The sequence below is a fragment of the Drosophila kikkawai genome, chromosome 3R (genome assembly GCF_030179895.1).
Source record: "Drosophila kikkawai strain 14028-0561.14 chromosome 3R, DkikHiC1v2, whole genome shotgun sequence".
Taxonomy (NCBI): Eukaryota; Metazoa; Arthropoda; class Insecta; order Diptera; family Drosophilidae; genus Drosophila; species Drosophila kikkawai.
Genome location: NC_091731.1, coordinates 25,518,425 through 25,535,287, shown reverse-complemented (window position 1 = coordinate 25,535,287; position 16,863 = coordinate 25,518,425). Strand labels below are relative to the sequence as shown.

Genomic DNA, 16,863 nt, shown 5'->3' with positions numbered 1-16,863 from the left:
AATTTTCTTCAGATCAAAACTTAAAAATCTAATAGGTTTTGTATAAAATCATAATCCACATCCAAATATTCATCGGATGAAATGGAACCAGATGCCGAACTATTCGAGTCCCAGCAAATATTCTGAATCATGGGCTGTTCTTGGCAGTAAGGAGCCAACTGAGGCTCTGTGACACTTGGCGTAGGAACGAAGGAGGTCTCAAGACCCAGCCAATGACTCGCCCAATTGGGATCGAATTCGTTGAATGGCACTTGAGGCAGATCCATAGGTGAAGGACAGAACTCTTGAAGGTAGTCGTAGTCCTGGTAGGGAGGTGTGATTTGGCCCTGGTCCAGAACTGACAAAGCATCCTGCGAAGGGGGAGCAGACATCTCCACATTCGTATTTACATACTGCAGGAGGCGCTCCACGATCAGGTTGTCCTCCAAGGTGTCCTCGCTCGATTGAGAGGCACTCGAGTTAGTCACTGAGTTAGCCACTCCCTGGATCGCCTGCTTACTGGCCGACTTCTTCAGCTTCATGCGTCTATTCTGGAACCAGATCTTAACTTGTCTCTCGGTCAAACCCAAACGCTGGGCAATCTCAATTCGACGGGTGCGGGCCAAATACTTGTTGAGATGGAACTCCCTCTCGAGTTCGATCAACTGATGGCTAGTAAAGGCCGTTCGCGATCTCTTAGACTTTTCCAAAGACTTTGATGGAGCCAAGGGAGCTGACTCCCAGTTTAGATCGGCACAGGGATACATCTAAGAAAGACAAAGTATATCATAGTTTCATTTAAAATAAATTATGCATTTTGCTTAACTTACCTCAAAATTGCTGACTGAAGAGCTGTCCACAAAATTGTTTTCTTCTTTGAAGGAGATCATTTTAGCAGGAGAGTATTTTCGTTTGCTTCTGTTCGCTAACAGTTGTGTTTTTTAACTAGATGCCATCGAAGTCGTCTCATTTGCTTATATACCAACGCCTTAGGTACCGGAGCGGATCGGATTGGCCTTGGTTCCTACCTGTCCCGCCTGCGACACTTCAGAATTGGCAGCCGGCTGGTCTGGCCTGGTCTGGTAGTTGTCGCGTCTTGGCTAGCAGGGCTTAGAGACAGGCCGCAGTCCAGGCTCCAGGATAACGTCACCTGAAGTGGCGTGAGTCCTGATTGCGTCTTGTTTACTTAATTAATAGCCAGTCGCTGTCGTAAAGTTCTGAGACTTTTCCAGTACGTCTTTCGAGAAGTTCATGTATTAGTGTGTGTTAGGAAAACTATTCTATTTACACATATTGTAGAAATGTATAAATTGTATTATTAAAATATTATTTAAAAAATAATTCATATAAATTATGTGACATTACATTTGACATTAAATTTGTTTTAAATACACTTCAGTTAACAACTTGTGAGCCATATTTTATGGGGTTGATTAGCACCTTGTACCTCACCCAGAAAAAATCTACGAGATCCACTGAAAGATCTATCCTTCCTACCTGGGATTAAGTACAGCACAGCTTTGAAGCTGACCACCTTTTACCCCAATCCCCTGCCCAGGTAGTAGGTAGACTATGAACGGGAAGATTTTGGTTTTCCCCGGGGTTTTCCAAGTTAGTTATGAATATTTGAGGATGGAGTTACCTGCCGATCGCACGATTCGATCCGATCCCTTATCCAAGGCCATAAAAAGAGTGTCGCTGCCACTTCAAGCTAATCCAAGCACCGCTATAAAATCCGCTGCATACCCGGGAACAGCACTACGTGATACATGGCATAGATTTATAAAGGCCCAGGCTTATGTAAACTAGCATGGGTTTTGGTTTCAGTGTGTTCCGAAAGGATATGGCCAAAGCACCAGTCCTTCGAGATATAGCCCAAATTAAGCAGAATCTTCTTAGTGATCAGGTGATCTCGGCTCAAGAGTACCCCATGATCCCTCACTGTAAAATGTGAACGTAAATGGCAGAAAGCAAAGCTACAAACTTGTCTATAAAAATTAAAACTTATTCTGAAATTAAAATTAAAAATTATTCTATAAACTAGCATAATCAGAACCCATTTAAAGTAATTCAAAAACTACTTATTTCGATTCACAAACTCTGATAAACTAATTCAGCTTAAAGCCGGCTAAGATATGATGCCAGAAAGAAAGCCATGTGTCTCGGCAATTTCGTGGTCACCACGGCAAGAGCAAGACTTGCTCCTGCTCTTCTCTCCCTAAGAGTGCTCAGATAAATTGGTGTCATCGCATCATAAAGTAATTTCCAGCATATTGAAATTTTCCTCAGCTTTGCCATCTCGGCCGGCATCGTGTGTGTCACATGGAAAATCAGAGAGACGAGGTCCATATTAGATTTGTCCACAGAGCGTGTTTTGTGAACAATATTTCATCGTCAGCTGTCACAGAGTCATGTGTTTTTATTAGTTATTTGATTATGCCAATAATAGAAACTTGTAGAATTTCATTATCGATAAAGTTTTCGAATGCAAGGAGTAGGTGCAGGGATATTCATAAATTGTGTAACAAATGAATAAAGTTGTAAGTGTGAAATGAATAATAAAAATAAATAAAAGCACTTTTTTGTTTATTATGAAAAAATAGTAGTTATATTTACGAATTTTTATCTTCTTATTACCGTGACCACAATATAAAGATAATTATTTCGATCTTATCCCGATCAATTTTCGCTTAATGTCTTTCTAATTGATATATTTTCACTCGATTGGTTGACATAAAAGCCCAAAATAGAGCAGTAAAAACATTCCATGAATTGCAGAAAAACAATTGATTGATGCTCTATATGTTTATATATATATATTTAGCCTTTTCCTATTGTTCAGTTGCAATAAAATGGAGACATTACTGTCAGATAATTGCGTTAAATGGGAAGAATTAATGAATGGATAAGAACTTTCTGCCGACTAAGTGGGGCGACTACTCATTTGGAGTTGTCCCCTGCCGCCCCCGAAGAAGCTTCCATCCAAGTACAAGATGCAACTACCGCAACAACCGTGACAAGTACAACATTTGTGTCGCCTGCCTCGGCTTCAATCTGTCGCCCTCCGCCTGTGCCACGCAACCTTTGACACGCATAAATGGAACAGTCAACCCCGGCCCCGGCCTCAGCCCCACCGCCCTCAGATATGCCCCATCTCACAGTCTGTGCACTGTAAAAAATAAAGAAATATTTAAATATTTGTTGGGAAAAATATATAGATGATAAATTAATTTCTAATTGAATTTTAACATTTTGACTAAAACTAAAATGTAATTACTTTACCAAACACAATCTTAGGTAATTAAAAATAGTAGAAAAATTATAATATATTCAATTTTCTATACATTTCTATACAATACAAAATATTTAAACTATTCCTGTTGTACTTAGTCCATTAATAATCTAAAAGTAATAAAGAATATAATGATAGTACATACCACAAATAACCTACCTCAAGATAATCATTATATATTAAATTTAAGTTTAAATTAATATGTAATTTCCCTTAAGGTTAAATTAATTATTAAAAAAATTCAACTTAAAATATATTTTTAATTCAAGTGTGCCGACATGCCAATGCTGAGTGTCAGCTCTACGGTCTCCGTTCTACGGTCTGCTGTCCTGGCCCGAAACCCGGACCCGGCACAAACAAAGATCGCAATTTGACTCTACACCACGGAGCTGTCAGCTGGCAGAGAGTGAAGGAAGATTGATTACCGCCATCGAATTGTTTGCCTTCATCCGGGGTAGTTGCTGCCGGGGACGGGGACGGGGATGGGGCTGGGGACGGGGTAGAAAGGCATCAGAGCCGAGGATGTGCATGTGGCCCTTGTGCCCGACTTCGATTGAATGGCATTGGAATGGAATCGAAAGAGTTGAGCTACCAAACACGATACTCCTGCTGTCATATGTAAACAACACTTGAAGTTTTTGCAGGCAAAAGGGTTGGTTTTTAAACAAGGAGGGGTGCTTCTCCTTAAAACAGTATAATGAGCTTAAATGCGATGTCATAATTTTGTAAATAATATGCAGATTATGGAATTTATTATTCTCTCAAAAATTTAGGTTTTGCTTTATTTCGAAAATGGTTTTAAGACTCCACAGTAAAAAAAAAGAATTAAAAAAAAAGGAACGATTCAACTGGAACCTTTTATTAATGCCCAATTTTTATTTTAGCTTTTCCAGGAAATCATCAATAAACTCCATCTGCTTCGAATTGAATTTGCGGGCATATTTCACACAATTCTCGAAATTGGAGTCATCATTGAGGCCTTTATAGGCCATGGCACGATACATCCACGCCCTCAGGTTCTTCTCGTCCAACTTGTTGAGAACGAAATCGCAATCGACAATGCCTCGTTTGAATTTGCCCGATCTGCAGGAGTATTAGAACATCCATCAAGTTGGGAATACATATATTTATATACATGGAATGGCTTGGATTTCATACTTGATAAAGCAGAGAGCGCGATTTATGTAGAGGATGTGACTGTCCCGAATATTCTCGATGGCCTCGGTATACATATGCATGGCAGTTTCGTAGTTACCCCTTCGATACTCCGCATTTCCTAATCTGAAGGAGGGCATATATATTTACATATCTAAATCAGAAATAATTATAACCTACTTTCGAAAGTTCTGCGCAACCCGCTCTCTTTCCAAACGAGCTTTGGAACGCTGATCGAGATCCATTTCCACCTGTCGCATAAAAGGAAATCGATCTTTTTTCCTATCCACTGGGGTGAATGTCCTTGGCTTGGACTTTCCTTTTGAGTAAGTTTCCTTTGGTTCAGTGGAAACTGTGGGAGCAGCTGATGATTTTTTCTTTTCGGTGATTATAAAGTTGTCCTCCGTCACCGTCATTGAGTTCGGCTCCTTCTCAGGTGTGTCCTCCTCATCCTCCCTTGATACCAAAAAATAATTCAATATAAAACATTTCATTACCTTCCACTTACTCTTTGGGCTTTCGAAGGTTTTCCAGCAACTTGATGACTTCTTCAACTGTTGATTCGGATCCTAAGAACCGTTCATCCATTTGAGGGTGTTGCAGGGAGTACATAATTTCCAAATATTAAATAAAGGATTTAAATAAATATTTGCCTTAGCTTTGACCCTTGTTTATACGTTTTGTTTACCAGCTGGGCAAACAACTCGCGTGGCAACTTGGAGCTAGCTTGTTTAGTGCCCATAACCAACTGGTTGCCTAGCAATATGGCCAAAAAGTTTAAGAAACTATAGATAAAATCTTTGGTTTTAACTTAAAAAAAACTGGAATATTTTAATATCATATGGATAGATCTGCTTTTTTAGTCATAATGGACTTTATGAAATATTTATACAACATTAAATCCCACTAAATATTTTTATTTTGCCAGTCATTTGCGTTGAATCGTTTACATGATTACGGTTGTACACAAACACACACCTGCACACCCTAGTACTAACACTCATGATAGTCATATTCATACTCACGCTCACATTACTTTTCATTTAATCTCATATAATTTGTAAGATAAAGAAATGCACAAATGCATGCTCAGCGCAGCTCAGCTTGGCTCAAAGGATCAATTATAGACTATAAAACATAATGGCATCTAATAATAGTAGAGCTGCAATCTCGACACGACTGAACCTAGTCCCCCCCCAAGCACCCCCTCGGTTACACTCTGCCAAATTTGCATATTGTTCTGCAAATTATTATTAAATAAATAAGCCTGATATAAAATATATAATCGAATTTTTGTCATTTAAAAACCTTTTCTGCTATCCAAAATTAATATTTAAAGGATCCAAGTAAAGGATCAGTTAACATATAGTTTCTGTCATTTTGAAAAACCTTTTCTGCAAGTGAGACTCTCTCTTTCTCACTCCATCGGCGCACCTGGAAGTGCATGTCGCTGGCACATTACCTGCAGCGAGAGGGAGCTAGCGTAAAGGATACCTGGCCGGGGGAGAGCTGGGTGGCGGATATGTGCCTGTGTCGTGTGTGCCAAGCATTTAGGAGCCGACTCACACTCACTCACACACGCTAGTACCGGACATGGACATGCTTAAGCGCCAGGTTCTCTTTTGGCCAGGAGGCTAGCAGGGAAGGGGAGCGGCGGACAAGGGGCGGAAACAAAATGCACGGGAATAAATAATTGCAGTGCGGCAAAAGGAGCCTGAACTGGTTGTGGCACCATTTCATTCCGGCAAATGGACAAACGACAACGACACCAAATTGCTCACATGACGCACAGCATTTTTTATTCCGCTCCGCACGAATTTCGTTCGTTGGTTGGCCAAAGTTGGCAACGCTCCTGACGGTTGGCCGGTGACTCCTTGCCGCCTGGCGGCATCATCAGCATAGATTGCCATTTCGACGTAATTGTTATAAATGAATTTTACGTAATTTAATTATGGGTTTTAGACCGATGAAAAATATACCGGCCAGCGGGCCATAAATATGGCTCAACCCTATATAGTTGGGAGGTCACTTGCATATGTTGCGTATCAGCTGTTGGAGAGGGTTGAGGATTGAGAGTGGGCAGGCATGAATTATCCATGAAATTGGTACAATCCAAAGGGTTTGTAAAGGCATTATTTGAATAGATTTTGGGACATTATAACCAACCTTAAACCTAGCTTAATGACTTCTTAAGATACATTTTAAATAAGAAAGAAGAAAAGCAGCTAATCAATAAAGTTGTTAAGCATTTTAAACTCTGTTGTTTTTATTAAGCATAAATATAAGGTGTCTTTCCCGGATTGCACATTTTCTAGCAATATTCTTGTCGTTTTTTTATAAGGGTAAAATGAATTCAGTAGATCCAACAACAGATGCCTCCAACAACATCACGGCTCATGACCCCCATGACTCTTGGCCAGGATGGCACAACAAAAATTTCATTGTATGCCCAAGAATTCCAGTTTGGGGCCCAGGATGCCACAACTACCCCCTTGCACATCCCCTAGCAATTGGCATTCAAATTTTGAAGTGATTTTTTTCACGCATTCACAATCTTCCGTGGAATACAAAATAAGAAGAGTTTTCTGTGCCTGCTGTTCACTATATATGCATATTTTTTTTGTGGCCCAAAAACAGGACAGCCCCGGCCGGCATATGTGGAATGAACGGAAAGTTTTTCTCGGCTATGCACGATTTGTTTATACGACAGGTGTTGGCCATATCGCTGGCGTTGAGGGACTAACACGTCTGTGAAATGTCATAACGTTTAAACGTGCCAAAAATATCCAAATTGAGCTGAAAACAGTTGGGCGGAAAATGCTGAAAAACGTATGGGTGAAATAGAAAGGCTTTGAGGAGAGGGAATTTTATATACAATAATTTATGGTAAATGGAGAGAATTTAAGAAAGGTAAGTCGCCTTATCTAGTATGATTAAATGCATTTCGTGATGTATATTCTCTATCCGCTCCAGCTAAATAACCCGGTTAATTAACTCTCAGATATACCCATCCGAAACTAAACGGATTCCTCGGCGAAGCCATTTCATTTGCACACAAAATACATTCCGCTCGGCTGTCGCAAGGATGCCATGGCACTTGGCTGTCGCTGTCCTGGCCGCGAATTCAAAATTCATTGCAGGAGGAGGCGGCTGAAAGCCAAAGCGCCCAAAAGGCGATTAGCCATAAAAATTATAGATTCAATCTAATTAGAAAACGCTGCGGTTGAGCATTGGGAAGGAGGGGGAAACCCGAGTGAATATTTAATTTAATTAACAAGAAACAATTTGAAGTGTTTTTCGCCCAGCCTCTGCTGTGGCTACGCAATTTATTGTTATGACCAGGCCAAGACTGCGGCGTTGTCATTGTCATCAAGGTTTCGGAATCCAGCTTCCCGCCTCCGGGCACCCATTGCCCAACTCTCCACTACCGATTCCGGCTAATAAAACCGCAATGTTGCCACTGCGCGAATGATTGAGCGCAGAAATTGGCCAACTGGAGCAACTGGGGACAATCTGTGCGCTGTTGGACATGTTTATTACATTGGCATTTCGCGTAATTGAAGCTGGCCCGCGGAGAGTTGTTTACTTGTTCCTGCTGTTTGCTTTTTATGCGACTTTGATTAGCTGCCTCTGATTGCCGAGCGATTAGCCACGCCCACGCTTCCCACACACCGGCCTCCGAATCCGGCATCTATATTCATTATGGCAGCCCCAAACATGTGCAGGACATGCTCCGAGCAGGAGCACGAGGAACTATAACCAGAACCAGAAGCGAAGCGAACCGGACCACATGTCAGGAAATGTCAACAATGCGCATGAAAATTCCAAGGATCCACCCCCCAGAGAAAGGTCCTCCCCCTGGTTCCGCGACTTCCACATGGATGTACTGAGAAAAAATATTTATTGCTCTAAAGACAATTTAAGAAATTAATTACTTGCATGGTATTTAGTTTCTGTCTGTAAGGATCAATAGTCTTTCCACAAGCAAAGAAAATCTTTCTAATCTTTCATTACTTTAAAGCTTAAAGAAATAAACATGACTTTAACATTTCAATTTTACAAAATATATTAAGAGGTAGTTCACATCTTAGAGTATCCTTTTTCCGAGTGCACTTTCGGCAAGTTGGCCGTGGCAAGTGCGAGCGACAATTTCCTCCCAGGGGAAGCAATTTGCCACACACACACACACTCACACCACTCCTTACCCAAGGGCCAAAGGACCAAAGGGCCGAAGGATTGGATGGAAGGACTGGTGGAAATTCCTTGGAGCTGAGTGTCGCATTTCCGCGCTGCAAGACGCTGGCCAGCCACCGCAGCCAGTAGCAAGTAATGTGTGCGGTTAAATGTCCATAAATCAAATCCTAACACTCCACCGCTCAAGATGACCAACGGAACCAGGTCCAGCGCAGTCAGGGTGTAACTGAAACTGAAACCGGGCCTGTATCCAGATTCCGAATGGAACAGGGAGGGGGAATGGGAATGGGAATGGGGGCTGGACCTGTCCGAGTTAATGCGGTTGACACTTTTCTCGAGCCCTAATAGATGGGCGATGCAATGGAAATTCCTCGACTTGACCTCAAGTCGTCCGCAATGGGACATTAAATGCAAAAGTGAAACCAAAGACAACTGGGACACAGGCTAAATGCTAAAAATTAACTCTCCTTCTCTCCCTTTGCGGCTCAGTATTTTCCCAGTCAAGTGTCCACTTGGCAGCGGAAGGGTCTTTAAATTTAATTTATTAGAAATATCAAAGAAAATGTTAATATTTCGAAATAATACATTTATTTATATAATTTTTATATATTTTTATAGTTTATTTTTTAGTAATATTTTATGAAAAAAATGGGTTTCCTTAACTTATATGTAATGGTTAATGGTTATTTGTCACTGAGCTGGTTAATAATTTTGCGTCCAAGTGCCAGAGACGTTTGCTTAGCTCTAACAAAAATGTATCTTTAGGATAAATAAAAATTAATCTTGTAAGAATTCATTGGTATAGTTGAAGCTGGGATTAATGTGGGTGATGCTCAGCTTTCTGGACTTGGCAGCCGGCTCGCCCCATGATAAATTCAAAGAGGGAGCCGGATGCACAGCGCTCGAAGGTATTTGGTTTTGGCCATTGGAATGCCAGGATTGGGTGGCCAAAACTGGAGCTGACTTGGACTTTGACCATGCTTGAGCTGCAGCCTCCAGATCTTGCTTAATGCTCTGCAGAACCAGGTCCACGTTGTAGGAATAGTGTCCTGATGAGGAAGTCGGTCCTGAGTTTGGTGGAATGGCGGTAGATCCTGCATTAGCAATGTTGTTTGTTGGTGCCGTTGTGGTCTGAGCCAGGTGCTCTAAGATCTCGCTGAGATCAGAGCTGGAGCACATGCTGTTGTTGTTGACGGCAACAATTTCTGTTTTGATCTTGCGTTGCCCATAGGCTGGCTGTGGATCCACAGGAGGTACAGCAACCTGGGAATGCTTTTCGGCGGCAGCTGCCGCGGAGTTCTCCCTGGGATCTTGGGAATAGGACATCAATCGCTGAACGATTCCTCGATGTGCACTCTGCTCTGCCTGAGGCTGGGCCAACTTTGCATTGGCTTTTGGTTCGCGGTGACCCTGGATGTCCTTCTTGAACTTCATGCGTCGGTTTTGGAACCAAATCTTCACTTGACGCTCGCACAGAGACAACCTCTGGGCGATCTCAATTCGCCGGGTCCGGTACAGATACATGTTGCTCTTGAACTCGTTCTCAAGCTCCACAAGTTGGACACTGGTGAAGGCAGTACGGGATCGCTTCAGCTTCACCCTATGCGCGTCCTGGCTGGGCTGCGATGGCAGATTCTCATCCGAGGACACCTGCTGGTGTTGCTGCGAGGAGTGATCATTGAGGGTGGTGGGGTTGGAGTTCAACTGGTTATAGTTTGGCGGCAGACTGATGGGATTCGTGGCATGGTGATGGCCGTAGAGTAACTAAAATTGGAAAGAAGAAAAATTAGTCTTCAGTAAAACATGATTAAAGTTCCTTGCACTCACATCACTGTATTTGACGACCGTTGGAACTGCCTGATACGAGCCCACCTTGGCCTGGTGAACTGGATAGTAATGCATGACGGAGGACATCTCTCTGGATGATATGTGTTGCTCTTATTTTCCTGATGCTTCCGACTGGCCTGTCAAAAGTGGAATGATCTGTCGTCCTAAGCAAACACCACTCTTTTATAGGAATTTGTTTAGGTAGAGGGTGCGGGCAGGTCACATCGGAGGACGTCTGGTTGCGAAAAAATTTGCCTACACCCGCGAGTCATAAATCCCTTCGTCGCTGGCCGACTGGCACCACGAAGACTAGCCAAGTCCGACGACTCTCCGGCCGGGGCAATGGGCAATCTAGAGGCTGGTTTTGATCGAAATCCCTGCAAGGATTTGGCGTTACGTGAGACAGTTCCCGGGGTCCGTGTCCGGGGCCCAGGAGATAGTCTCGCCAGGTAGACAGGCTGATGATGATCGGAGATTCGAGGCGATTGTTGTCCAACTTGTAGCACCTGTTGAAAGAGCTCCGGTGGCGGCGCTGAAAGTGAAACCGATGCCGTTGTCGCGGCTTTTGGTCGCTCGCTGTCCGCAATTATCCTTATAATGCAATGAAAGCAACGCTGAGAAAAGGGATACTCCTAGGGGTTTTATGCTCGATTTAGACAGTTTATGACTTTGTTTGTTGCCGCGCAGCACCAGCAGCCAGGATAGGCCGAGTCTCCGTCGTGGCGAATGCGAATCCGTCGCGGTCCCTTGGACCCTTAGGCTTCCTGTCCTCAGTCCTCGAACTCGGGAATTGTTCGCAAATTTTATTACTGGCGCTATCGGATTTGCTCCTTCTGCGAATTCGCTAAAAATACGCTGGAACAATGGAAAAGTCATGGCAGGAAAACCGTTTGGAGATATTGGAAATTCTGAGGTACAGTTTACAGAGTTTATTTTTACGTTACAAATAAGGGATATTATGAATATGATTATTTTAACTGTTATCCAACAATCTAATCAAAAACAAGAAGGGAAACTTGTTTATCCTTGCAGTTTGCCAGCGAATCATAAATCAATCACAACTAAAACCAAAATTATTTTCAATTCTGAATGATTAATATTATTTAATGTATACAAAAATATTATAAAACTAGTTTAGTCAGTAAACATTTAAAAACTAAACTAATAATTAATCAATTAATTAATTATAATGATTCGAACATCTTAATCAATCTTAAATATTAATAAATATAATAAATACGTTTGTATTATAAGGATGTAAAAGAAAAAGCAAATTAATAAGATTTAAAAATTTTTTAAAAATACACACACATATGTACTAGTAGGATATATACAATTATTATTTACTTTCATCATAAATAATAATTTAAAAAATAGTTACTAATATTTAAAATATAATTTAATTATCAATGGTTTCTGGAACTGGTTTTCCCAGCACAGCCCATCAATAATCCACCTCTTAAAACGCGCCCATTTGGACGCGTGAAGGAGCAAGATCAATAAAAATACGGAATGCGGGATAAACCCAATCGACATTCGTTCATGTAGAGCGCGTATCGGTTTTCTGGATTTTCCATAATTTATATCAAAGAAAATAGAGGCAACAAGTTGCCTGGCGGCGCCAGAGAGAGCCGGCTGTACAGTGCCTACCTAAGTAGTGCGACCCTACCAGGTTGGTCCGCGGAAGGTCGGCGCGCTTCAGGTAGACATATAGACACAGGCAGCTGGTGCAAAAGTTTTATGACCCGCGGGTGTTCGCGGAAAAATCGCGAATTGCATTTTATGGCAGGCATGTGTGAGTGTGTGCCATAAAGTGCATTTTTAAATTCATGAGATTTTCGGGAAAACCAGATACAGTTTTCGTTCATCCTGGATAGAGAAGAGGAAAGAGACTGAGCCAAGAGCTACTAGCTCTGAGATATATGCTAAATTAGTAGCTATAAGCTTAGTTTTCTACCATCGCGTGGAGTAGTTTATATATTCCCATAATGATTTACAAAAAAACTTAGAGAGAACAACATCGAAGGGCGGTGCACCAATTTAAAACTAAACTTCAGGCTTGACATATTTCAATGCTTCTTGAAGGGATTTAAAACTAATAGTGGGAGCGTATTAATAATTCCTTAGGCAACAAGTAAATCAGTGAACCTGGAACAAATGGTCTGTCTTTTATATAGGATAACAATCTGCTGACGATTCTTGATCAAAGAATGTGCAAATGTTAAGCTATGACCGACACTTTGGCATAACGTAGAAATTGAAAATATTATATCGAATATTATTGTTTAAATGTTCATCTTTAGGAGGTAATCGCTTTTGATGATTACTGCCAAGAGAAACATTTTGCATTTCGACAATTACAGTTTTTAGCTATGCCAAGTTGCTCCAGACACGATTTTCTTGCCAGCTCGAATTTAAGTTAAGGTAAAAAGTTAAAAACTTTCCCTGGAATACGTTCAAGCCCATAGAGACCTCGATTGGATCTGGCTGGGTGTTCCTGGGCTTTGGTGAAACACACCGACAGAGGCAGTCGAGGCAAAGAGCGTATTGCAGGGAAAGTTCGCAACTAAAAAAATAATAATATTATCCCTTGAAGAGGCACTGAAATCTGAGTTGCCTGCTGACTAGGCTAGTACATGCATAAAAAAAACTTAAAAGGAAAACAATTTACAATCTTAAGCTTCGGCTTAACTTACTACGCGTAGATATCTACAATCAGTTGGTATTTGTACAATCAGGAACAACAGTGCTTAAACTTAGTAAACTTAGTAAAACTCTCTGTGTGGGCCGCTAATGCCTAATTGAAACAGTAGGCGAATTGTGAGTTTCCTGCGGCGTTACGATGCGGATTATACGCTTGCATTATCGTATCCATCGTGCATTGATATTGGTTTGATTCGGACATCGTCACGCCCATTCCATTGCCCAGGGAATGGCCCGGCGGTGGGGCCTGAAGGGGCGAAAGTTTGCCAAACTTTGCGAATGCTGTGCCCCGAATCCCGGTTCCTGACAAAGCTCTAAGTCCGGTGCTCATGTCGTCACTGCTGCCATCCTCGCAGCTCTTGTCCAGACCCTTCAAAGGCTCCAAGATCTATCAACATAAAGGAAAAGTATCGAATTAATTGAGTATTTCTCCTTTGAAATTATTATGAATGTATTGTTTTTTTTTTCTGGCTGACCTGTAGCGTCGTCTTCTTGCTCGTTCCGTCGTCCATGTCGTCGGTCGCCTCCGTCTCGCCAACGGCCGTGGCGCACGGTCCGCCGATGCCGATGCCACACAGACTGGGACTCTCGTCATTTTTGGGTGTTAATGGCTCGTAGACCTCGGAGCCGGGCGAGGCAGCGCCGCGAGCAGTAGCGGGTGCGGCAGTGGCGCCAGACATAGCCGAGCGCATATAATACGAGCTGTTGAAGTTGTAGTCGGCCTCCGGTTCGTCCTTCACCTGGACGCGACAGGCGCTGGCTGGCTTTGGCTGGAAGTCAAAGTGGTGGTACTGTTGCTGTTGCTGCTGTGCCTGTTGCTGGTGCTGCATATGGAGCGGCCCATGGTTGGTGTGGTGATGCAGCTGCTGCTGCTGCTGCTGATGGTGGTGGAGCTGCTGCTGCTGTTGTGGCGGCGGCGGTGCCTGCTGCTGAAAGAACTGGCCACCGTTGGGAGCGCTCCCTGACCCGGCTCCTCCAGCCCCAGGATATTGTCCATGCACTTGACGATGCCCATTGGTCTGGGCATGATTCTGACCTCCATTGTAGCTATAATATGCGTTGAACGTCTCGCTGTAGTGCTCCACCAAGTGGGCCGTGGGCGTTGAAGGCGTCGGCGATGGTGTCAACGCATTGGGCGTGGCGCCTCCACCCAAGCTAAGGGTTTGCAAACTTGGAGGATCCCCATCCCCCTGCTTTAAGCCCGGCGACAGAGGCATTCCGTCGTACGACTGATCCTTGTGCTGATCCGATTGGATTTTGTGGCGACGCCGTCGATTCTTGAACCAAATTTTCACTTGTGCCGTGCCCAAGGCTAGTTTTGCCGATAAGTCCGCCAATCGGGGGGCGGTTAGGTAGCGTCCTTGCAGAAAGTGCTGCTCCAGCTCGGCGATTTGGGAGCTGGTGAATGTGGTGCGGGTGCGACGTGGACGCCGCATCACCAAGGAGTCTGGTAGCTCCTCTGTGGGATACATATCTAACGAAACGATAATATTTTATTATGTGTATTGGGTAAAACTTGACCTCTAGCTCACCTGGCTTGGGCATCTGATTCGGCAGATACGGCCGTATGTAGTTGTAGTTTATCGCACCCGTTCGATCATCGAAAAGCTTTGGAGAATACAAGATTACACTGTATTTATATAAAAAGAAGAAAGGAATGTGAGCTTCGGGGACCGAAGCTTAGAATGTCCTTGCAGATTACGAAGAATTACTAATTTCTTTTAATAATTTACATTCAGACACATGTTTTGTCCACTTTATCGAGCGTGCCCTGTTTACAGTTTACATGATCGGAGACTTGAGCTTCCAGCTTCCCGGCCAAAACTGTCATTACCTCCGCAAGGATATTTACACCATTCCACTCACCAGATCAAAGGGATTCCGGAATTGTGGCGGCAACTGCAGCTGCGGATGCTGATGCGGATGGGGATGCGGGTGCGGATGTGAATGTGGGTGCGCGTGGGGATGTGTGTGCGTATGCGGCAGCGGGTGATGGTAAAAGTTTTGGTCTGGCGGCGGTTGCGCCATTTTCCCCAAACACTCCGCCGCGTTCTTTTCACGATTTGCGAAGGAATTTGGAAAAGTTTTGTTAATTCAGGTAACCGGTTACATGCGAGGCGATCGCAAACTTATTTCGCCAACATTTTTTTCCACTTGCTTCGCATCTGGATAGTGCCGTTATTTGGGGATGGGGGAATAGGCGATAGGGATGGGGGAATCAGATGATGATCGAAGCCTATCAATAGGATTTTAAAACAATAGTTTTCATAATTTTGCATAAAAATTGTATAAATAAATACACACAATTTGTAGCCCAGGGATGAGATAGATGGAACAATAAAGAAAAATAAGAAAAATTTGGTCTAAATATATGCAGGGCTTTGCCAACTTCTTCATCAAATATAGAATTTATTAATTTTTAAATTACTTAACCCGCTTATTAGATAAGTTTTTTTTGTTAATTCATATACTCTTTCATAGCATAATCTTAAATAATATTTAAATATCGCGCGATAATTGCAGTGTGCCAGTCATCTTTTCCGGTTATATAATTAAAAAATCCTCTGAAAAATCGAGAATATTTTCCTTATATTTAACTGGTCACACAGAAATCCCTCAAAGGGATGGCGCTGCCAGATTTTACATTTTTCATTAAATTTTGGCACCAGGAATTATGTTTAGCTGCTTTACGCAACAGAGATTTAGAAGCAGACTTGGAAATACTTGTTAAATTGTGCTGTTCGGCTGAAAACCAACGGAATATCCTAAGAAAGGCTCATAAACAAGATTTAAAATTGGGAATTCGGCGCTGCCAGACAGTTCATAGAAATTAGGTTCCATTCCTTTCCGATAGAGGGCTCTTTTTTAGAATTCATATAAACTGATGCTGCCTTATAGCTGAATGATACGAAATATCAAGGCTAAAAGCTGTGAAATTTAGCCTGTCAAAATTTGAATGCTATAAAACTGAGCGCGAATTTTTAAATAATATAATTATGTTTTTTTTTCCTTTAAATATATAATAAAGGGAATAGAAAATGTTAACCATTTTCTTCACTGCGTAGTTTCAATGTTTTTAAGTAAGTAATGTTGTTACATAAGCCATGTTTTTGGTACGTTATTACCTTTTTTTATTGTAACATTTCCGTATATTTTAAAGCGACGCCGTTTAACGCAAAGTGAAATATTTTAATGGCATTTACGGAATAATTGCTGCCAACTGGCAACAAAAGTCAATTCACAGACACTCCAGGACAGGAATCCCAAACAACGAGAGACAGAGCTGGAGGGGAATGGAGCTGTGGGAGTGGAAGCATTCCGGCATCCAGCCAAAAGGCAAACAAACATATAAGCGCGCACAAAGTCAAAGCCAAAGGATACACAAAAAGGTACAGTGGATGCTTGATGTGTGTGGGATATCCTTGAAATTCTTACTTTCAAATAAAGGAAATTCAATATATAAGTTTTATAATTTCAAATCTTCTGTGTATTTGCCGAAGAATTGGTATTCCTTTGGAATTGGAGTGTCCTTTATAATCATATGGAAATTAGGACTTTCCAGTTTTATGTTTGCTTTATTTTGTTCTCTTAAATATAGTTTTTATATTAATACAACGTTAAACTAAATATATACAGAGAATTCCCTTACGAAACTCCAAGTTAGTGCATCAAAAAGGACTTCGTTTCGGGCGACCACTGTGCGGCAGACACAC

General features: G+C 42.1%; 4 protein-coding genes across 4 annotated transcripts; all 4 read right to left on the bottom strand.

Moving 5' to 3' along the window:
- Nucleotides 1-20: 20 nt before the first annotated feature.
- zen2 (zerknullt-related) lies at nucleotides 21-869 on the bottom strand. The gene is made up of 2 exons (XM_017175253.3): nucleotides 810-869; nucleotides 21-746 (listed from the first exon to the last, which is right to left on the bottom strand). Exons 1-2 carry the CDS (start codon nucleotides 867-869, stop codon nucleotides 21-23), a joined length of 786 nt encoding a protein of 261 aa, XP_017030742.1.
- Nucleotides 870-4,146: 3,277 nt separating this feature from the next.
- On the bottom strand, nucleotides 4,147-5,038 carry LOC108080467 (tetratricopeptide repeat protein 12). Its single transcript, XM_017175204.1, has 4 exons — nucleotides 4,935-5,038; nucleotides 4,607-4,882; nucleotides 4,430-4,552; nucleotides 4,147-4,354 (listed from the first exon to the last, which is right to left on the bottom strand). Exons 1-4 carry the CDS (start codon nucleotides 5,036-5,038, stop codon nucleotides 4,147-4,149), a joined length of 711 nt encoding a protein of 236 aa, XP_017030693.1.
- Nucleotides 5,039-9,397: 4,359 nt separating this feature from the next.
- On the bottom strand, nucleotides 9,398-10,534 carry zen (zerknullt). The gene is made up of 2 exons (XM_017175179.2): nucleotides 10,448-10,534; nucleotides 9,398-10,384 (listed from the first exon to the last, which is right to left on the bottom strand). The coding sequence occupies exons 1-2, from the start codon at nucleotides 10,532-10,534 to the stop codon at nucleotides 9,398-9,400; spliced, it is 1,074 nt and encodes a 357-aa protein (XP_017030668.1).
- Nucleotides 10,535-12,392: 1,858 nt separating this feature from the next.
- On the bottom strand, nucleotides 12,393-15,320 carry bcd (bicoid). The gene is made up of 4 exons (XM_017175260.3): nucleotides 15,017-15,320; nucleotides 14,683-14,758; nucleotides 13,627-14,624; nucleotides 12,393-13,538 (listed from the first exon to the last, which is right to left on the bottom strand). The coding sequence occupies exons 1-4, from the start codon at nucleotides 15,176-15,178 to the stop codon at nucleotides 13,245-13,247; spliced, it is 1,530 nt and encodes a 509-aa protein (XP_017030749.1). The 5' UTR covers nucleotides 15,179-15,320; the 3' UTR covers nucleotides 12,393-13,244.
- Between the last annotated feature and the right edge of the window lie 1,543 nt (nucleotides 15,321-16,863).